This window comes from Gymnoscopelus braueri (assembly GCF_963280865.1).
Source record: "Gymnoscopelus braueri genome assembly, chromosome: 21".
In the NCBI taxonomy this organism is placed as follows: domain Eukaryota; kingdom Metazoa; phylum Chordata; class Actinopteri; order Myctophiformes; family Myctophidae; genus Gymnoscopelus; species Gymnoscopelus braueri.
In genome coordinates, this window is record NC_137623.1 from 27,208,355 (window position 1) to 27,231,271 (window position 22,917).

At 42.9% G+C, this 22,917-nt stretch overlaps 1 protein-coding gene across 4 annotated transcripts in view; it reads right to left on the reverse strand.

Moving 5' to 3' along the window:
• Nucleotides 1-666: 666 nt before the first annotated feature.
• The window catches only part of jph1a (junctophilin 1a), a 60,765-nt gene continuing 38,514 nt past the window's right edge, over nucleotides 667-22,917 (reverse strand). For 3 of the 4 annotated variants that reach the window (XM_080417120.1, XM_080417121.1, XM_080417119.1), the window contains 4 exons: nucleotides 19,259-19,377; nucleotides 4,169-4,893; nucleotides 3,079-3,175; nucleotides 667-2,970 (listed from right to left, as the gene is read on the reverse strand). In XM_080417120.1, coding sequence (XP_080273246.1) covers nucleotides 3,095-3,175; nucleotides 4,169-4,893; nucleotides 19,259-19,377 — 925 coding nt within the window. In that variant the 3' untranslated portion in view covers nucleotides 667-2,970; nucleotides 3,079-3,094. The remainder of the gene's footprint in view (nucleotides 2,971-3,078; nucleotides 3,176-4,168; nucleotides 4,894-19,258; nucleotides 19,378-22,917) is intronic. The other variant, XM_080417122.1, reaches the window with a different exon arrangement.

The window sequence follows — 22,917 nt, forward strand, 5'->3', positions numbered from 1 at the left end:
ATTATGGTCTGCCCTGCTGTTTCTATTTCACATTATGAATAATAATAATGACTGAAAAAAACACATATTCCAATAACTTATACTATCTGGACAATTTGCAGCTATCTCATTGACAAAATAAGCAGTCGCCAAACCTTTCTTCTTCTTTTTTTTTAACGCTACAAACCATATAAACAAGTCATATTTTGAACTGAATCATATGGCAAGACAACCTAGCCATTTTGAAGCCCTTTTCGTGGTGATCAATGCTCAAAACGACACATGTACACGTTATGTATCATTTGTACAATGAAAAAATAGTTAAACTTAGAGATGATAATGAACATTTCTCATAAATAAACCACCTTCAAATAAAATAAACCTACCTGCAACAAAGACTACAGACAGTTGCGACGAAGTGGCATTTCAGCCACTTAAGCGCTCGATATACTCCAATCGCACGACGAATAGAGAAAATAGGCCATCTACGAGCTCATAGATTGCCTATTTTTGCTATTTCCAAATAAATTTGAGAAAATATTTTAAACATTTTGAAACTTTCCAAAAGTCTCGCCTATATAATGACATGCCCAAAATGGGGACGCATGGGGTTTGAAAGCGACTAAGCAGGATTCGGATGATGGCAACAGTCAGATCCCCGTGCACCCCCCCCCCGCCCCCGTCCCCACACAACAAAATTAAGACAAGGATGTCATCTCTCAAGAGGTGTCTTCCCTCTCTTCCTCATCTTCTTTTCTCTGAGGTAAACAGTAGTATTACTGTCAAAAGTTTTCTTTTAAAGGCATCTCTCCTGACCCCTTATTAGGTGCCACATTCGCCCCCGTAAGCCTCAACCTGAATAAATTCAATACCCAAGTTCCACAAACTGAGACTCCAACCTACACCAGTCTCACAGGCAGTGGTGGACAGTAACTAAGTACATTTACTTGAGTATTAGTATTTTTTTCCCTGCATATTTTCACTCTTTGTAGTGTACTTTTGACTCCACTACATTTCTAGGGGAAAAGGTACATTATGAATTCATTAACCACTTATAAGCCATGTTTCTAATCTAGTTAGAGTAGCAGATCTACAAGCTCAACAAGTTTTTCTATTTTCTGAAGTTTATTTGAATTTCTGGGGCAACATTTAACATTTTAAATACAGCAATGCATTGATATTTAAAAAAAATTACCTTGTAATTTCTACTTTTGAATACTTAAATATTTTTTTTAAAGCATGTACTTTTGAATACTTAAGTATTTTTTATTTAATATTTTCTTTTATCAAGTACTCCAGTACTTAAAATCAAGCACAAATTTGACTGAGCAACTTTCACTTGTGTAGTTGAGTAATATTTGACCAGGAGGAGTAAAGGAGTCAAGTGCTGGGGTTGAGTACTTCGTCCACCACTGCTCACAGGCATTCGAGCAGGGTTCACATCCCCTCCAACAGAAAGCAGGTGTTTAACTGCTTTACTTTACTCTTCACAGCTTTGTGGTTGTACCGTCACACTGACTGGATCCAGAGAAGAGAACATATAAAGAGGAACCTGCCAATGAAATCTCATGCAAAGTAGTCTAGGCATGTGCTGCGATAACATCAAAGTAGTTCTTGTTTTCTTTTTTTCTCTCGATTTTTAATAAATAACATCATCAATAAGACATTTGTTGCTTCACGCTTCACTATACAGAGCTTAGCTGGCGCTTACAATGTGAACTTCCCTCACAGCAAGTTACCATGCCAACTTTCCAATCAACGCTCTCTGTCCAATTCTAAAGTCTAAATGACGTCTGTGGTATGACAAAATAAATGCAACATATAGACTTTTTGCAACGGTGCAATGATTTTGGCAAAAATACAATAATCCTTCTTTTAAAAAAATAAAACATATTGCACTTTCAATAAAATTAGTTTGTAATTCTTGAATTACAATTTACAACCATATATTCTTTCTTCTTTTTTTTTTATATACTAGAAATGAAATAAATTGAGAAAATCTTTTCCAAATAAAAAGGGAAAAACAAAAACTAATTCATGGATCAATACTGAGTTTGTTATAAGAAAGGTTTTCCTTTTCAACTATAAGTCTATGACTGCAGGTATACCAACATTCAGAGAACAACAATGAACAAAGAAAATCCTACGGTAAAAACAAACAAACAAAACCGTACCATGCATGGGGACTGTTTCAAAGCATTGTGTCCTGGATTCCTGTAGTTAGACAGAGCGAAAGTGTGGAAGGAGCTGCAATGGTGATTGGGTAATATAGTAAGACTGGCTAGTGGCCGTGCTAGCACTGACTGCTAGCTAGCATCGGTCGTGTCCAGTTTCCTGTAGCGAGTGTAGTGTGAACCCATGGAGGGGGGTGTGTGGGGGGTAAGGGGGGGGGGGCTCAGAACGCCAGAGCACGCTCCCACTGCGACACAGTCCCCTGGACGACGCGCGTGCTCACATCTCCCCATCAAAACGTCAAGATGGCAAAATAGAAAGGCAGCTGTTCGCTCCCGTCATCTAAAAGTGCATCTCCACACTCTTCTTCCAGTACAGTCAGTCCGTCAGCAGCACCGCTATCTCTGCCAACAAGGCAGAGGGAGTGGCAGGAGCTGCAGAGACCAGTGCTTGGGTCAGCACACGTGTGGGTTTCAATTTATTTCATCCTTTTTTTCGTCCTTTTTTTCCCCCTGCTGCGTATGTGTTTGCTTTTTTGCTTTTTTTTCCATCTTATTATTATTTTTTTGTTTTGTTTCTCCCTAGACACAACGGTTCACTTCAGCTTTCACAGAGGCCAAACGAGTGCTAAATCATTGGGCTGGGGCTTGTGAAGGCCCGTGACAGGGTGGTGGGTGTTAGTGATGGCTTTCTCCCGATTTGTCGTGGGCGTCACGTTGATTCCCTAAACACCTTTGGCTGCCTCCGGGTCTGACTGGCGCCATTTTGATTTTTCAAAGGCCAGCGACAGAACTCTACCAGTTACCATGGTTTCACTGTCTGGAACACAAAAGGGTTAGTGTGTCACATTCAGAAATGTTGTGTATAGAATGTGAATGGTTAAAGAAGTGGTCTTTTAAATTAGGGAAATTGTGTGAATAAACTCACCTGAGTAACAGCATCATCATGTCAGGAAGTGGACAAATATTATGGCAAGGCCAATATTCAACAGCATCACCATGGCAACAAGGAGTGAGTTAGGACCCTGCAACACATGGCACCGCGATATGAGAAATATTGACATGGACCACATTAACATGAAAAATTATGACATGGACAACATTAACATTAAACATGTATTTCTAGGCTTTTAAATCGACAAGCGGTCCGGGCACTTAGGCTCAAATGCAGCCTGACAGCGTCACAGGTTCAAGTCCCGTTCCCGACGACCTTTGCTGCGTGTCACTCTAGGGCTTTCACCAACTAGACTCTAGTCGACTAGTATAACCACTAGTCGACCTTGTTGGTACTAGTCGAATAGTTTTTTTTTTTTTAATTTGTTTTAATGCCATAGCAATGGCCCATCTTACTATTATTATTATCCTCCTGACTTTATTTTTTATCAAAAGGGGGTCAAAAGTATGCCCAATAAAAGCCTATAATTGGGCAATGGGGATCCTTGGAGACGCTGCTGTGGTGCTGTGCTGCTGTGCCAGAAGCTTCCCTTAAAATCGACTAGTCGACTAGTCGACTACCACTGGGTCAAATGAGTCGACTAGTAAAAATCATTAGTCGTGAATGCCCTATGTCACTCCCCGTCTCTCTCTCCTTGTTTCCTGTCTGTCTCCTCCACTAAATTTCATCAATAAAGGCATAAAATATAAAAAAGAATGTTTTGATCCGTCAAGCCTTATTTATACTTGGTTGCGCGACTGTGCTGCACCGTGTTGGTGTTTTTTCACTTTAAAATCAATTATTTTCGGCAAGCGACATGGTCATAATGCTAAAGCAGTGGTTCTCATAAGTGAGGTCCGGGTACCCTCAGGGTTCCCTGGGGAAGGGGGGTTCCAAACGGACCCTTACAGGCATGAGCGCCAGAGCCAAGAGTGTACAAATGGAACCAAAATGGTTCCATTTGTACACTCTCTAGAGTTATGGGGGTCCTTCAAATGAAAATGTTTGAGAACCACTGTGCTACAGGCTCCAGGCCTTACCACCAAATGCACTACCTCTATTCCCTTGTTGCCGACATACTTACTGTGTCCTCTGCCAAACTGTCCGCAATCTCCATGCTGGATTTCTTTGAATCCATGAGGCTCTTTGGCTTGAAGGAATCCTGCTTCCTGAGTAGGGAGGGCGCCTTGGGAGTGGGGACACCGTAGGACTTCTGGGGAGCCGAGGGCATGCGAGCCAGGGCCAATTGGCTCGGTTCTTCTTCTGGGTCGTCCTCGGGTTCCGGTGGCGGGGCTATCTTTGCGGTCTTGACATAGTAACTGTGGTACTGAGTGTGGAGCTGGCCGTTGGCCGGCATCTGTGGAGGGTGCACTAAGGCGGGCACAGAGGTGGGTGCCGGGGCACGCTCCGGGGCTTTCGTAGGTTTAGGTGGCGCCTCCTCTTGGTGAGGGGGGGCTCTGTTGGTTTCGTTGGAGGAGGGCTTCTCCTCTTTGCTCGCCTTATGGGAGTGCCTGTCTTCTTTGCTGACCTTGCGACTGGGCTTCTCCTCTTTGCTCGCCTTATGGGAGTGCCTTTCTTCTTTGCTGGTTTTGCGGCTGATGCTGTTGGCGAGCAGGCCTTTCTTTTTAGAGTGGGGCGAAGGGGGAGGTGACGACTGTGCGGGGCTGGTTGCCGGCGGGGAGGCGGGGGCAGGGGTGGTGCCTTTGCGGTAAAAGTGTGGATCTTTGGACTCATCTTCTTCCTTCTTCTCAACAGGAACCTCCTTAACCTCCACGGGTTCCATGAACTGTTGGTTGATATAGTCAGGCCCTGCAGAGGCGAGGGAGAGGACATATATTAATACAGTACATAATACACTAATAGAGGAAAGTGTCTATGTATCTAATGGTTATAGGACAAAAGAGCAAATACACCTCTTCAAATCACAGTCATGTAATGAGAATATAATAAATATACAGGGCCACCAATATTGAAACAGCCTATCCTCTGAGGCTCAGATGACACAGGAGATTACTGAACTTTGAACAAATGCCAAGTCAAATCTGTAATCTCCAACATCCGAGAACTCAGATTAGGAGAAGAGAGAGCTATGTGATGTTGACTGCTGCTGCCTGGAGAGGTCTGTTACGAACTAGGTTTATACCAGAATAGGCCCTGTATGGTAATGTTGAAACAATGCAACAATGTTCATCAATGTATAATAATGTATCTGCCATATCAGAGAGAGAGAGAGAAAGAGGAAAAAGAAAGTGTGTCGAGATATAAACACACAGTGCGAGGGTGTGCGAGTGTGCGAGTGTGTGTGTGTGTGTGTGTGTGTGTGTGTGTGTGTGTGTGTGTGTGTGTGTGTGTGTGTGTGTGTGTGTGTGTGTGTGTGTGTGTGTGTGTGTGTGTGTGTGTGTGTGTGTGTGTGTGTGTGTTTGTGTGTGTGTGTGCGTGCGTGCGTGTGTGCACGTGTGTAAGAAAGATAGATTAATTTATGCATTGTCACAGCAACTGTCTCACAAAGGAAAGCTCCTCTGTGGTCATGTCTCTATCATCACTGGCTCCCTTCATCAGTCCCTTGTTTTCTTAGAAAGGCGCTTTGTTACTGTCTATCCATTATTCTCAAAACCCTCATCAACCAACACGGCTCACTATAAGAGTGCTTGATCCCAAGGTGCAATGATGCTTCTTTTATTTCATTCTCTGCTTTGATCTCCAAAGCAATCTGCCGAAGCTCCTGGAACTGCTCTCTCTCTCTCTCTCTCTCTCTCTCTCTCTCTCTCTCTAAATCTCAATTCACAGCAACATGTAACTGTGAGGAAAACAAATGCTTTTTTTCTTTGTTTTGTTCTGTAGTCATTAATATTTATTAGATACAATAGGCTGACTGTCTGTCATTTTGTTGTTCCATTTTTGCCACTTGTCACTGCTAAATTATACGGCATGTCAAAGTGACTCAGTCGACTGACAATACAGCTTTGTCTGTGGAACTGGATTGGAATTGCATGGTTGCATCAGATCGTATGCAGTCCTAGTGCAACAGACAACTGGGTCAATTGGGTAAATGTTAGACATTTTTAATTAGAGATAAGGAAAAGCAAAACATGTTAAGGCACCATCCATAATCATTTGTTATACAGCCAAGGCACCAGTGAAGTCACCTTTGCAGACCATCATTCCATGGACAATTCTGTCTCCTCTAGGAAGCATCATGCTAGCTTCAAGTTGGGAAGGGAACAAGTACATCCAATCCCAAATCTACATAAACAGTCTTAACAAAAAAATCCTTTGGGCTCAATGCTCATAAGCCCAAACAATTTCCCGGCTGCCGGGCATTCCTAAATTGTTTCATAACCGCCATAGCCAAGAAGACCTACTACAAAGAGGTGGGAGATGCTGGAACATCTCTGAGGCTTAAGCAATCTTGTGAGGCCAATTTCACACCATAACTCGATAAGAGTTGGGGCTTCATTGGAGGGTCTGACCAGTTTCACTCTGTTTGTGGACAGATTCTTCTCGGGGGCTCCAGGCATTTTCTGGATGGTTACACTTATACGCACGCACGCACGCACACACGCACACAGACGACTGCAGCATTGGCAGCCAGTCAAAACTACTTAAAACTACACTACTGCAGACATTTTAAACCCCACAAAACCACCGACTTAATGCAATCCCACAAGTGTTTGATCTAACCTACATCTGTTGTTTATCATCATTTACACGAAGGCTTTATGTGCGTTTAATTTTTGCTGTGTAGATACATAGATCCCATCATAATGACGGACTATATTTTTAATTTAAAGTGCAGAGGAATGCTGACCAGGCAGTGATTAGTCCCTATGTTCTGGATGGAACTCAATTACCCCAGACAGTACGGTGTTTCTTTCATCAGATCTACTCGGTAGAGTCTGCAGTCCTCCCAAAGAGGGTAATCTAAATAGGTCTTATATCAGTCAGAGAACCAAGAATAACGTAATGACTCAGCCCATATAAACACCGTTCTGTACATACAGTACAATCTGAAACCCATCAAACGTCAGCACTTAAGATGATCACGTGCAGAATTCGAAGCGATGAGGCTTGCACATAAATCTTGATGTGATATGATGATAAGATAAAGACATTGTAATGCTGTATGCCATTGGTTCTCAAAGTGGGGTCCGGGGACCCCCAGGGGTCCTTGGGGTAGCAGGGGGTCCCCAGCAAAATATGTTAATATAGCGTCATTCGAATCACTTTAACCATATTTTATACTTTGTCTATAAAAAATAGCAGATATACAAGCTCATAGAGTGGCACAGAGTGCCGCACTATGAGCTTGTAGATCTGCTATTTTTGAAAAATCCCTGGCAATCCCCTGAGATGGGGGAGTCCGCTGCCAAATACAAATCATTTTGGGGGTCCTTGACATGAAAAAGTTTGAGAATCCCTGCTGTATAGAATATTATATGATAACCACACTATCACGTTAAAGGGATAGTTTAACACCAAAATGACTTTTTTTCTATCGATTAGTCACCCCATGGAGACTTGAATTCATGGATATGTTTTTGTTTTTGTTGTATTCCTAAGCCAATAATTTGATGACCGGCGGACCGGAAGACAGCGGTTCCGGTAGTCGGAGACACAAAGGAGACTCTATGTGTCTCCTACCGGAACCGCTGCCGGTCATCAAATTATTGGCTTATAGGAATGCAACAAAAAAATATCCATGAATTCAAGTCTCCACGGGGTGACTAATCGATAGAAAAAAAAAAGTCATTTTGGGTGTGAACTATCCCTTTAATGCTTGCCATCTGTCATCTCCCTCTGTCCTCTCTCTCTCTCTTGCCTTGCTCTCTGTCTCTGACTCCTCTATTACCTCATCACTGTCTCCATGGCATCAGTACAGTAGAGTACAAGCTTTTGTTATAGCTGCATATGTAGGCCCTGTTCATGTCAAACACTTCCAACCTGGTGTCCCTGTTCTGAGCATTTTGTGACGCATTTTGAGCTCGTAGATCGGCTGTTTTTCGCTATTCCTTAAATAGGCCTTAAGTGGTTAATCCACGGCACATTTTTTACGCTTCAGGGCACTCTTAATGGGCACACATTACACCCTTACAAAACCTGTGTGTGCGAGTGCGTGTGTGTGTGTGTGTGTGTGTGTGTGTGTGTGTGTGTGTGTGTGTGACCATTTTCATGGTCATCAAAAGATAAATAGTTGTTTTATGGTTTAAAGAATATTTTATATAGGTTTACAATTAGAAAAAGATTCAGGTTAGGTTTAGGGGTTGGGGTTAGAGTTTTCCCTATTTTATACTTTATTTGTGCCGCGATATCATAGCCTCGCGTGGCCAGACAATATCACACGACACACTGCGTGGATATTAGTCTGGTCCCTATCAACGATAAAAAAAATTCCAAGGGGCGGTTACAAAAAGATCCAAACGGACTCTATTGGTTAGACCTAAACCAATCAGAGCAGTGCTTCCTTGTTCACGAACTAATCAGAGCAGTGCTTCCTTGCAATGACGTACAAGGAAGCACTGCTCTGATTAGTTCGTGAACAAGGAAGCACTGCTCTGATTGGCTCCACACCACTGCGGAGGGAGAGAAGTGGAATCTCTATGGAGGGGGGCCAGACCTAATCTGCCGAGGGCTAAAGTGCGATGCGATTTTGCAAAGGCAGATTCGGCTGGAACCAGGCTAGCGATATCACACACTGAAAAATAGCATCTGATAGCATAGATCTGCACATATCATAGATCTGCAATTTTTCGGCTTTAGGCTTAGCTTTACGGTTAAAAATGCCCAACATTTTCCTCCTAAAATGTTGAGGTCCTTGCAAGTATAGTAATGCAAACGTGTGTGTGTGTGTGTGTGTGTGTGTGTGTGTGCGTGTGTGCGTGTGTGTGTGCGTGTGTGCGCGTGTGTGTGCGCGTGTGTGTGCATGTGCACGTGTGCGTCGTGTACATGTATGTGAATGGGGGTGGGAGAGTGTGGAGTACACTCCAGGCGGTTATTACATCTGTTGCCATCGTGAATGAGCCGGTGTCACGCTGACCATGAACTTAAGAGGGACATCGTTTTATAACATGAAAATGTTACGGTTGTCAAGTCCATAGACAGACACATGACACTTGTCTTACCTGCTGCCCACATACAAAATAAAAGGAAGACAGGCGACATTTTATACCGCCGCTGTCATGTTTCATAATAATGTAAAGCAACTGACAGTCAAAGACAGATCCAAGGCTGCTGCGACACGAATGACAGTACATGAATGATAATAGGCTTACATGTGTTTACATGCTTGTAATATGCACCATGCAGCTTGCAGTGACAGAAATATACAGTACCTAAGGGAAGCTGTGCGCTTAAACGTTTCATAACTACGACAGTGCTGCATGGACATGTCAGGAAACTATTACACATAGTTCCAAGCAGTATAGTGATAACTGATAAACTATGCTAACATGCAGTGGTGGACAGTGTCAAAGTACATTTACGTGAGTACTGTACTTAATGGACAACTTCAGCCATTTTCATATAATTGGTCCTCACTAATGCTCATGATAATATGGTACCATTTCTTTTTACTCGGTCTGTGTCTGAGAGGAGGGCTGAGGACACTTCAGACTTTTTCTGTTCAAGCAATTATTATACATTTTTTTGTATTAATGTGAGAACAATGGCTTCCATTATAGCATGCTAGCTTTCCAGGAATAGAAAGCCTACAGTTTCTATTAGCTTGGATCCCCCATTGATGATGTCACCGGTAGGTGGGTTTCTTAACAGACCACCGGGCCTCCTCTGAGACACAGACACAGAGTAGACAAAAATGGTACCATATTTGGTACACGATACTTGGAGTACTTTATTTTTTTTTCAAAATATTTGGTACTTTTGATACTGAAGACCTATTTTAAATATATAGCAGATCTACAAGCTCACAATGCGTCGCGGTGAGACACGCTATTTTCACTAATTTAGAAAAAAAAAATACATATATGTTTTATTGTAAATGTTCTAAATTTCAATACAGCAATGTGTATATACTTACTTGAGTATATACTTTGTCCACCACTGCTGACATGAGACTTAATTGATCGTGAGGAGGAATTTGGTCATTACATTTGTCTGTGTATTCAGTTCTCTCCTTTCTCTGCATGGATATATTTAATGTAAGATGCATGACTCAATTAACAGGTTTTATGCTTTCCTATCTCGCCGTCCTACTCACATGGCCAGATGGACGGGGGAGCTGTCATTGTTTGGCCATGTTACATGCACTACCTTCACTCTCACACATACACACACACACACACACACACAGAACACAAAAACACGAGCACACCCTCACAAACACGTGTGAACGCATGTGCGATTGTGCGCACAGCCACACACACACAAAACTATGTCCCACACTTTGCATGCCAATAATCGTGAGCTCTGTGTTCATAATGAATCCGACTGATTGTTGTCCTTCTGTTCTTTATTTTCTGAGAAGGAAAGCAAGGACAATAACCTGGAAGGGCTCTTTCACATGCAATGACATTGCATGTGAGGGTGATATGGCTATACTGTGACACCGGAAGACTTAAACCAGGTATTTATGAGTCAGTGGTTTTATTTCAGCTTACCCAAGTGGAATGAACCCACTTTGGGGATGTGCTGTGCCATCTGGTTGGCATTAACTCTGAGAGTGATACCCTTTTTGACAAGTAAGACGAATGAAATCAGTCACTGAGAAAGAAAATCAACATAAAAAACATACAGTAAATCAATCATAAGCCTATTGAACGAAATGATTATGATAAAGTGTTCATAGCTTTGGAATGAGTTTTGACTTTTATTTGGACTTGTTGTATAACTTGAAACATTCTTGCCAGCTGCTGTCTCCTTAACCTTGCTCCATTAAATAGCCAAGATTTGCCTCTGAATATAAAGCAGCACCTGTTCACGTCCAACTTTGGCACTGACAGGTCCAGGCATTTACGGTGCCACCTGGTCTGAGTGTACCTTGACTTGGGTCAGATAGGGTTGGGGGGGGGGGGCGAGAGAGCCCCACTGGGGCCTCTCTTCTCCACCGCAGGAAGGTGGGGGTCCAGAGCTGAAGGAAGGGACAGCTGCTCCACGTCAGCCCTGTTGGAGGCGAGAGAGCCGAGAGAGAGAGGGAGCCCAGAGAGGAGCTATGCGACCTCTCAGTGCGCAGGGATTTCAGTTATGTCTCCATTGGACCCCAGCGACCACACGTCGACTCCAAGTATAGCCCCGATTAACGTCACGCTATTGGCCACGCCCTTAAAACCCCCACGCTGACCCCCTCCAGGGTGCTGCGTGCGAACCAATCATAAAGGTCAGTGTCCTTTTTCCTGGTGACCCCCCCCTCCCCCCCCACTTCACTTTTTGAACTTCACATGCCCAATCTGGGTGATAATCTGCCATGAGTCTGAAATGTCAATTACAAACAACGAGGGGTTTAGGCTCTGGGTTGTTCCCCTAGAGGAGTTGTTGTATTGCTGTTGGTATGGGAGTAAGTGGGAATATTTTCACTGTAGACGTAGACATTGAGGAAGCACAGGAGATCAGAGCGGGGAATGTCACTCAAAGTTCATTTCGATTGGAGGGCACTGGATTAGAATGGCTCCCCTCCTGCAATTGAAGAGTTTGAAAAGTTGACCTCAGCGCTTTTTAACACTGGAAATGATGAGATGCTCCGGACATGCTGTCAGTCTACACTCACAGTCAAAATCACTTATCATAAGGTCATGGAGTAAAACATTTTTTTTTGTGGGGAGTTTCATGTAAGTATGTCACTGGTGGTATTTACTAAGCCTGGAAGCTGAATTGGGTCGACCTGTAAATAGGGGACCTCATTTACACACAAAAATGTCTGCCAAAGAACAACCCACAACCCATTAACAAACCAAGAAGTAGGCTACTCCTTAATCCCCAAAAACTTTCGTAATGTTTGCTAGTGTAGCCAGTCAAGTAATTCTTTTTTTCTCCATGAAAGAAGCATGAAGGACTTGAGTATTTTACAGTCGCCTCTACTATTTTCGGCGTGGCTTACCGGCCTCGTTTACACAACTGAATATCTAAAGAGGACATCTCATCATCCTACGCTGCGTAATAGTATGACATAGGCTGATCTTTCATTCATTGATGTGACTTATAAGGCAAGGACACTGTCCTGAGACACACACACACACACACACACACACACACACACACACACACACACACACACACACACACACACACACACACACACACACACACACACACACACACACACACACACACGTCAACCTGGAGCTCACCAGGCCTGCCAAGCATGACCGCCTTTTTCCACAACACACAAACAGCAGGCGGATCCTGGCCCCGTCCGGTCATCCTCTCCGTGTCCGAGAACAGGGACACACACGCTTGAATGGCTCCCATTGTCAATCTATTAGTCACCCACTATTTCGTGGTGTCTTTTGGCGAACGCCCAAGGCCGACGAGATCATAGGCCTAAATATAGTATGCCCAGTGGTGGATGCTGGCTCTAGGTACAGTGCACCACAGCGTTGTGTAGGTACAGAGAATACTGACATGGATCCATGCACTGCATCATACTGTTAAGAGCAACTTGGTGTGTTCCTGTACAACCTTATTTGAAGTAGTATAGAGAAGGGAAAATAAGTGGCGTTTCTGATGGTTCTAAGACCCTATACTAGGCATGATGGAGAACACATGCTGTGCTTTTAAAGACCAGCTGAAATGAAGAATATGTTTTTCCACACTTTTAGAGCATTTGTAGACATAGTAAACAAATGACAAAATGTTTAAAAAAATGCTATTTTTGTGTATTTTGGGCAGTGTAGCCGCCCCTATAAGTGGGGTTGGGACACCTCATTAGTATTAGTTTCCTGCACTGTGATTGGCCCATTAGTAGACCCCTAGCTGTACTGTGATTGGCTGACTCTATTGGCTGACTCTATTCAGCACTGTGATTGGCTAGCGAGATCTTTTTTGGAAGTGAGCTTCCATCACTATGATGACCACTGTGATGACCACACCGCCCACTTCACACTGGGTGTGATTTTTGGGCGGTGTAGCAGCCCCTATAAGTGGGGTACTGTGATTGGCTGACTCTATTGGCTGACTCTATTCAGCACTGTGATTGGCTAGCGAGACACATGATGACATTAATAACCTATAAATAGGATTATGCACTTCCAAAAATACATTTTTTTTGGAAGTGAGCTTCCATAACTATGATGACCACTGTGATGACCACACCGCCCACTTCACACTGGGTGTGATTTTTTATATCAAAAGTCCCTAAAAGTCCATTCTTAATGACTTCCTGTCAAACAAAAGCGTAACGTGTTATTATACCAGCAGGTACTAACCAATTTCAACCAATAAAACGATGACTGGCACATGTCTATTCCATAGCTGACTGGTTATTGCCTCTTCCACACAGAGCTGATGCTAGACAGTAGACACTATAGGTCGGTGATACTCTTTTAAATCTAAGCAACCGGCGGCCGGACGGTGTGTTACAAACGTTCTTGTTTCAAACTTAAAACAGCACACACAAATTTGTTTCGGAAAACATTTAAGGTGAGAAATAGGCAGTACAATAACAAACTTGATTGGGCACTGCCTTGTTGTAGTGCACAACGCAGTTTAGATCGCAGAGTTTAGACCCCATAGCCCGAGGGGACAGCTGCACGCTGTATGGAGTATGGAGGTTGAAACTGAGCTGGAAAACTCCAAGCGCCCCATCGCTGTGATTGGCTGAGACACACCCAGCCCTTGTTTCACTAGGAATTGTGTCACGATATTGTGGCAAAAAGTCATTCCATCTGGTCTTTAAAGAGGGTAAATGGTCAGTCCTTGTCCCTTCATAGTTTATCATCATCACCATCACCATCTCAATTTAATTTAATTGAGCAGGAAAGCTGAGAAGGTAGGCACAGGAGGAGCAATTTGTAAACCGGTTTTGAAAATTGCTATAAAAATAAAGTTTTTATCTCCTACTTCAGTCCACTTTCTTCACCATCTTTCCTTTTCTTTCTAAACGGCCCCCTGATCCCCCTTTTTGTAAGTCGCTCTGGATAAGTCTGCTATGCCTACATGTTCCATTGTAATGGCTTCGAACTTTTCAACGTCATCAGAAAAACCAGAGACAGACAGATGCTTTGAAAAGCTAAATGATGAGTGGTTGTAATTGTGTTCCAGTTCACAGGGGAGTGGTGAGTAGATTGTAATGTGCCATTAAGGATAAGGATAATTCCTTTTAACAGGTCGTTCATGAAAGTCCTTGCGGTCTTGTTTCCAATGAGAACCTGTGAGCATTCAAATGATTCAAATGATTGCTTCCCTGTCACTAAACCATCTTAAGGTGGCATTAAAGGGAGAGATCTCAGATAGCTCCTGGCAATTGAGAAATTACGAAGATACTCAACTCATATTTTCTATCAGACATAGTTTGCTTCAATTTAAACAGTTCCATAGGCTACATCTATCTAGATACAGGCTTGCCAGGATACAGTATATTCATATGTAGATCTAACGTGCTCCGACCACAAAATGGCCGCCACTGCTATGCCCTATTGCAATCTTTGGGGTGGTCCCTGGAGGCGGTGGACGGTGGTATTGGTTGCCCAGTCAGACACCATAGTCTTTTCATTTCTATTGGCTCGACACCTTATTGGATTTAATTGGTGATTGGCTACCCCTCCTACACACAAACACTGGGTTGTTGGGAAGCTTAAGAAGTAGAAATACTAGATTTGATAAAGTCTGCCACCTTTGGACCACTTGGACTCAGAAATCCCTGACAGAGACATTGACACACAGTACTACAAACAAATTATTTCACAATATGAGTAATACATTGTTTTAATTTTCTCTATATCTTGTGGATGTCATTTGTGGTCTAGTCGCTTGTATGTAATGTATGTTTTTTGCATTTAAAAATCAAATGAAAATATTTATATATATAGAATGGATGACTGATATTCTTTATGTTTATATTCTTATGCATGTTTACGTTTAAACTGTGCCAAATGTAATGCTGACTAGGCTACAGAATGTTTAATTACTGGGGACTTTTAAGAAAGGTTTTGCACGATCACTGACCTTTTGTTCTATCCCTGACCCTAGCCATGATGACCTGAGCTCCTTGACCAAATGTTATGGAGTCCTTTCAGGCATTCCACTGTAAAACTCAACTTACCTTGTAAATCAACTAAATAGAGCCCAGCTGAAACCCAACCCTCTCTGCTACTGTGTATAGTGTGTGCAATTCTCTCGACAGCATGTGAAACCTCCAACAGAAAAATTGTGTGCATTACTGCAGCAAATCAGGGGCCTTTATGTGCAACACTAATACAAAAGCATTGCAGAAGATCTTCTAAAAACACTATTTTAAAGCAAATAAAAAATATAATTTCTTCCCCTAATTCAGTGGTTCTTAAACATTTTTATGTCAAGGACCCCTAAAGTGATATGTATCTGGCAGTGGACCCCCATAAGAGAAGATTTGTGTAAAAAAAATAATCAAAAACTAGTCCATACCCGGGGATGTGTGCACTCTGGAAATATTTTATAATGGAATGAGTAATGTGACTGCACCTCGTTAAGACTTTGATGAGACAGGGGTTATGAGTTGGTGTCACATTAGCTCTGTATAGAATTACTACAGTACTACCTTAAGTCAGTCCACCTTAAGGGCAGGTTAGCTCATTTCATTAGCTTGTTAACTCTGTGACATCGTGCCTGTGGAAATATGTTGGGTTTTAACCACAAACAGAGCCCATAGATATCAGCAAGGCAATTGGAAATATTTGCTAGAGAAGTACTGGTCAAGGACGCAGTGGATGCACATTTAGTCACTGACAAACAAAACTGTACACTCTCTGTCGGTTGACTCAGGTTGTGCATACTCACAGTGCATTGATGGCATGTTAACAACCGTCATTAATTGTGAATAGAGCAAGAAGGTGTTACCCGATTTCAATCCTACAATGGCATGGCTGTGTGTAACAACCCGGTCATTTACCTGATGAGAGAAGTCCATGTTTATGTTTTATCAGTCAAGCTATTTGTGCCAAGTAATAACATGACGTTCATTCGAACATTGCACGTGTCAATCTGCGTGCGAGTGCTATGGAAAATGATATCCAAAGTGGTCCTCACTCATGAAACGCTGTGTGTGTATGTGGACACGGCTCGTAAATGAAAGTCCTTTATAACCTTTCAGCTGTGAGGCAGGTCTGCCTATGCAGTGCTGCTGTTGTCTCGGCGGCTACTGATCCCAATCCCATAGCCTGCGGGTACACCGTAACCATGACCATAATAGTGACAACAGATCCCATAGACCGAAGTCGGAATCTCCGTTGTTTACACATAAACAGTGCACATTTTGGGAAAAGTGAAAAACAGGCATTGTGGTTGTGTGCATATGCTAATGATCAATGCCTGTGCACAAGTTCAGAGCAATTGCTCAACCCACTGAGGAGAGCCATGCGGGACAGAGAGTGTGACTGAGTGTGACTGACTGACTGACGGACAGAGGTCTCCTTGATATATAGGATGTCCAAGACCTTTCAAAATGTTTTAAAATAGCAGATCTACAAGCACATCGCATCGCGATGAGTTGTGAGCTTGGACCCAAGTTATTAGCTTGTGGATCTTGTGGATTTCTTTCTTTTGCTTGGGGCGGAAAAACATTTTTTTCCACGCACATTCTCAGACGTCCTGCTGTGGCCTGCTTTGGCGAGAACAGTCGTACGCAAACCTGCGTGTAAAATGAAAGCGTGTGAGCGACACGTTTTATTTTTGGTGGGTTCCCAGTGTAACTGTTTAAACTGTTCCTCATTTTGCTGCGGACCCTCAGGAAGTTGGAACCCCCTCAAGGACCCCTGGGGCTCCCCGGACCCCACTTTGAGGAACACTGCCCTAATCTATGAAATCCATGTTGCCATGTTTAAGCAAGTACTGTGTCTGAAAGCCTATACAACAGGCCTTTGAGAGGGAATACAAGGCCTCTGTCCAGAATACAGTACACACAGCTCCAAACTGGCCCTGGTTTTTCCAAAGCAGAAACACAGTCCTTCATTGTAGTCTTAGAAATCGCCCTCAATAGCACCGGTCTTCGATTACACTCCTTGAGCACCAAACCCTGGGCTTTTCCTGCACACATTATAACAAACTCATTACAGAGGCTATTCCAAGACACAGCCTTGGACCGTGAAAACATCTCTGAAAATGTCAATGCTACGCAAACATCGTTATTCATTAGAAACTATCAAGTCGCTCAACGCATAAAAGCGACGCTTCAACTAAATGTGTTTATGGAGAAATTGACTTGCTTGAGGAAGCCCGAGGCAGACGGGTTGGAAATGGGGCTTTATGACAACAGTGAAAGGATTTTAGACCCTGCACAGTAAAATCCTCAGTGTCAATTTAACTCTGAGAATGTAATCCAAAAGGTAGCAATAAGGATCCATTTGGGTGCATGTACTCTAGGGGGACTATCATCCACAATACAGTATCAAGTACTGCCACTTCCTTTCTTCAAGGATTATGGATTTATTTACTTATAGACATGAGAGAGATAGGAAATCAAAGATCAAGAATCAAGAACTGCCACTTCGTTTCTTGAAGGATTATGTATTTTATTTACTTAGACGTGAGAGAGAGCAAAGAAGAGCAAAGAAAAGGACTGATGTGCAACACTGGTCACCAGTGACATTGCGTGTACATGGTCAAGCATGAACCAACAGCAACTGATCCCACATCAACACTTTACGGAAGTGTTTTATAAGCATGAGACCCAGAGAATTGCTTGGAGTACCTTCTGGCCACGAGGGATTGAATTTCTACTACCAGAGTGGGTTCAGCTGACCTTTGTGTCCCTCAAGCCATTAAACCTGTAGCGAGGTTGCTCTTTCAGTGACTTTATGGGGGAAGAGCGGTGGCCTTGTATGTGTTTACCATGCAGGTATATTGCATATGGCATGACAGAGAGAGAGAGAGAGAGAGAGAGAAAGAAAGAGAGAGAGAGTAATGTGGGAATGTAAACGGTGGTGTTGTTAAATGAGAGCCTGTACTGTACATATGGGGGCAGAGGTTAGCTGTCAAGCCCTACAGTATAGTTTATGCACGTAACCAGATAGCCTGGTAAACCATCCCGGTCATGTGTCCTCTGCAGACCGGTCTGGCCCCAAGCACTGGGTTTTGCAGAAACCCAAAAAGTGGAAGAGCCAATCAGCGTCTGCGCTCAGGGCCCCTGTGATTGACAGACGCCGATTGGCTTTTCCACCTTTCGGTTTCTGCAAAACGCCCACACAGCGCTTTCATGGGGCCAGACCGGTCTGCAGAAGACACATGATAATGTGAATTCACGCTCACCGGGATGGTTTACCAGGCTAGTAACCAGAGTCCATGAAGCCACAACCAGCTCTGTATCTGTATGCTATGTATGTGCACACACTGGTCCAGCACCGCATCTGTATGCTATGTATGCGCAGACACTGGTCCAGCCTCCAGGAGCGGCCGTCAACGGGCCACTATTGGCGTGTTAAGAGCTGACAAACCTCTGTTGTGTATGTGCTGCGCAGTGGTGGACAGTAACTATTAAAGTACATTTACTTGAGTACTGTTTAACTTCATGGTTCTCAAACTTTTGTATGTCAAGGATCCCCAAATTGATACAGTATCTGAAAATGTTTTTTTGCCAGGGACCCCCAGAAGAGAAGATTTATGTTAAAAACTGATCAAGATTATTCAAATTTTCCCCAAACATTTAGATACTTTTTAATTTCAAAATTTTTGACATTTTCAAAAATAGCAGATGTACAAGCTTGCAGCGAGGCACGAAGTGATGAGCTGTGAGCTTGTAGATCTGCTGTTTTTGAATAGTCAACATATAAATGGATAAAGTGGTTAAAACGATTGTGATGCTATGTTAACTACTTTTGCTGGGGACCCCCTGGAACCCCCCAAAGGACCCCTGGGGGTCCCCGGACACCGCTTTGAGAATCACTGCTGTACTTAACTGTACATTTGTTGAGTATCTGAACTTTATTTGTATTTTCGGATACTTGACTTTCACCCCACTGTATTTCAAAGACAAATGTTGTACTTTTTGTCCACCTCTAGGTGAGTACTGTATGTTCTGTGCTGCTGAAGGTTATACCTGGCTGGTGGAAGTTGGGAGCCAGCTCAAAAGCGACCGATCTGGCGATTTCAGAGTCCTGTATGGCAGCGATGGCCGCATGCTCTGCAGCCTCGCTCTTTGTCCTGGCATGGCTCGTTCTGCAGAGGGGGAAAAACAACAACAACAACAAACATGAGCTGCAGGCACAACAACAAACAATACTGTATACAGCAGCGATTCTCAACCCTTTCTGGATCAGGGCCCACCCATCTGACCACTTAAGATGGGTGGGCCGCATGCATTCTCAGCGCATGTGGCCTCCATAGAAAGGAGGTGTCATTCACTGCTGACATTTTCCCCTTTTCTACTTTGTACATAGTGTTTTGTATTTGTTGATTTTTTATGCTATGCTGATGAATTGAAGACATAGGACCACAATGGAAACATTTTCCCAGGCCTTTTTTGTGTTAATATCCTTTTAGCCTTAATGTCTGACTGTACCTCGTGCTGTTTACATTTCTGACTTACTAAAGTACACAATCAATCAATCAAATGTTCCGGCTTGGATCAATGGACCTAACCTAATATACTTTAAGTTCCTATTTACCACCTATGTACACCAGACTGGCAAGTGCGTCACCGCCAAAGCCTCTGCCCTTTCTGCACGAGTCATCGTCATTGTAAGCCTTAGCCTATGCAATTTGACCTAAATTAGCTTATATCATTCGACATCTATATCCAATATTTGTTTTGATTATATTTCTGACAACCTGGAAATATTCGGAGCATTTCCATACTAAGTTCATCTTTTTCCCCCAATATTTAGTAGATTTGAAGAACGAGAGATTTGTTTAAACTACAGCGTCTCCACTCTGACCTGCTGCCTGACGTAACACGAGATTACTTCCGCATTTCGTGCGTCCGGTTGACATCTGTTCTTTCGGATTTATTTAATCGTTTTTATCTAACCTAATCGATGTATGTCTACTATCTAATCTACTTTAAGCTATCTAGCTCTGTGTGCTTGTATACAGTATCAATCAATCCAGAGGAACAGATGTCAACAGAAGATAAGTGAAATGCGCAAGTAATCTGACCGTCATCAGCAAGTCAGAGCAGATACGCTGGAGTTAAAAGTTTCCTCATGACATACTGTATCAAAGGGGGGAAAAACATATTATACGGACCGTAATATGATTTAAATGTAAGGTGCTATAAAGTAACAATGTAATTCAGGGGTGCCTTGGATGAAAACGATATTTACAGGGGTGCCCAGAGCCAAAAAGGTTTGAGAACCACTGAGTTAGACGAGAGCTGCTTTCTTACATTTTTACTGTATGTACATCGATGCATTCGCACATTCACCAGCATGCTGACACGTAAACACACGCTGTACTGCCATTCGCTCAGCGCTAGGGGTGCAATAGGTAATCTGACTAATCAATTTAATGGATTATAAAAATGTATCCATCATTTAATCAAAATCTATGAATAATTTATCCATATTTTGAACATTTCATTATAGTCAAAGGGTTACAAAACATAAAAAAATGCATTGTAAGCTTGTAGATCTGCTATTTTCACTGTTATGTTATTGAAGGACACTGTTGTGCGACTACAAAATAATGTGGTTAATCGATTCATTGATATTATGAAAAATAAAAAAAGCCCCAAAAACATAAGTAAGCCTTGCCAAGTCGTGTGACCCATAGGGCAGGAGCCTATCTCCATGTGTCTGTAGCATGAGGCAGCTTGATGTACAAATACAGCCCCTGGACATGACGCTAGCATGTCGCAGGGACTTCAATCAATCAATCAATCCGGAGGAACAGATGTCAACAGAAGATAAGTGAAATGCGGAAGTAATCTGACATGACGTCAGCAGGTCAGAGCAGTACTGCCATTCACTCAGCGCTACAAACGAGATTAATCTTCGACTGACTCTGCATTTTGCGGTTGAGCCTTCCTTCCCTTCACCATCACAGAGATGACATCACCCACATCCCACCCTCCTTGCGTTTTTGTCTCTCTCCTCCGTTCTTTCATCCCTCCCCTCTTCCACTCTCCGCCCTTCGTCTGTTCATCTTGGGCTGCGTGTCAGTCTGTCTGCCTGCCCTCTGATGGATAACACAGCACTGTGACCCCCCCCCCCCCTCCTTTGTGCCTCTGTCTCAAATCAAAATCCTACTTTCTCCTAAATGCAGGTCGTCCCCACAGCTGCATCCAAGCAAGACCTTAATCCAGTCTGAAGTGCTATATTGATGGACCACACCACACTGTCTGGAGCAATGCCCATATTGCACATTACACGCAACACACATGTTTGTATTACTACTAGAAGTTCGACACCTATGCGCCACTGCCGATGTGAAAGATATGGCCATATATGGAGATCTGTGTGTCTGTCAGTCCTTGTCCCTGTTATTCCCATGTATGGAGATCCCTGATGTCATATAGAGTATAGAGTACCAAAGTCCTGACGTCACTCGTTCATCCCCTGGGTTGCGGAAGTAATTCCTCTATGGAGAATAACATTGGGTCACCTTAGAATCGTCTCATATAAGAATTGTGGTCCAAAAATAAACAAACTATAGTCTGATAGTCAGTCACTCATATTTGATACAGTCTGTTTCTGGCGTAAATTTAACTAATTCGGCGGAAGTAATATTTCTCACCGCCAGTTGATGCTTCATATCCATATGAGTCAATAAACAGCAAAAGGCAAGCGATTTGACTTTTAGGCTTTGTAAACTAAAATGTCAGATGACAAATAACTCAAAAATACAAAGAAATGACTGACAATGTTTGAAAATGTATGAACATTATTATGACGAGTGTGCAAAAATAATTGCGGATTTTCTCAAATAATTTGCGACCGGGCAATTACGTAACCATTGTGACAGGACCTAATTTCTGAGTCAGGAATCAACAGTCAGGATGTTAGCTGTGTGCCTCTATAGGAAGTCAGCTGCAGCTCTGTGGGTAGTGCTGGGATTAAGAGGTCCACTCCTCACCGTGCCGTAAGGTTGCACTGGCAGCCACTCTCACTGCTATATATAGAACGGTCCGTGCACAATGAGCAGCATGCCCAACACATATCTCCTTTGTAGAGCCCCAACCCGATGCGGCGATGCCACAAGTTTGAGTCCAATGCCGATCCCGACTTTGGAGTGTCCAAGTCAGAACACAATCGATTGAATGATCATTAAAATAAACAAAGTGCAAATACTAAGGCATACCCATAGAGATATTTATATTGTGCAATATTGGTTTGAACAATCTACAGTACATTCAACACGCAAAATGCAGGACTGAAGTGAGCATAAGAGAAGCAATGAAAAATGCTACCAAAACCAGTGATATCGACCACTTTTAACCTGCCATCATTATAGCCAAAAAAAATAAGAATATGAATGAACAAATAACTAAATGACTAAATAAAAACTGTACACAGGTTCAAAAATTGTAGAAATAGCACATCTACAATAAGCCGATCTGCTATTTCCGCTTTAGTTGTGACAACACAGTATATTATGGCTTAAGTGGTTAATGCCAAAAGGCAGAGAGGCGTAATATGTTTTGGAATCATCATGAGCTTAGCATTATCGCCGAGAGGTATTATGGGAGCACACACAAGTTTAGAGAGGGTACGGGGGGCATGACTCATTCTTGCAAATGCACGACGTGCACAGGTGCAT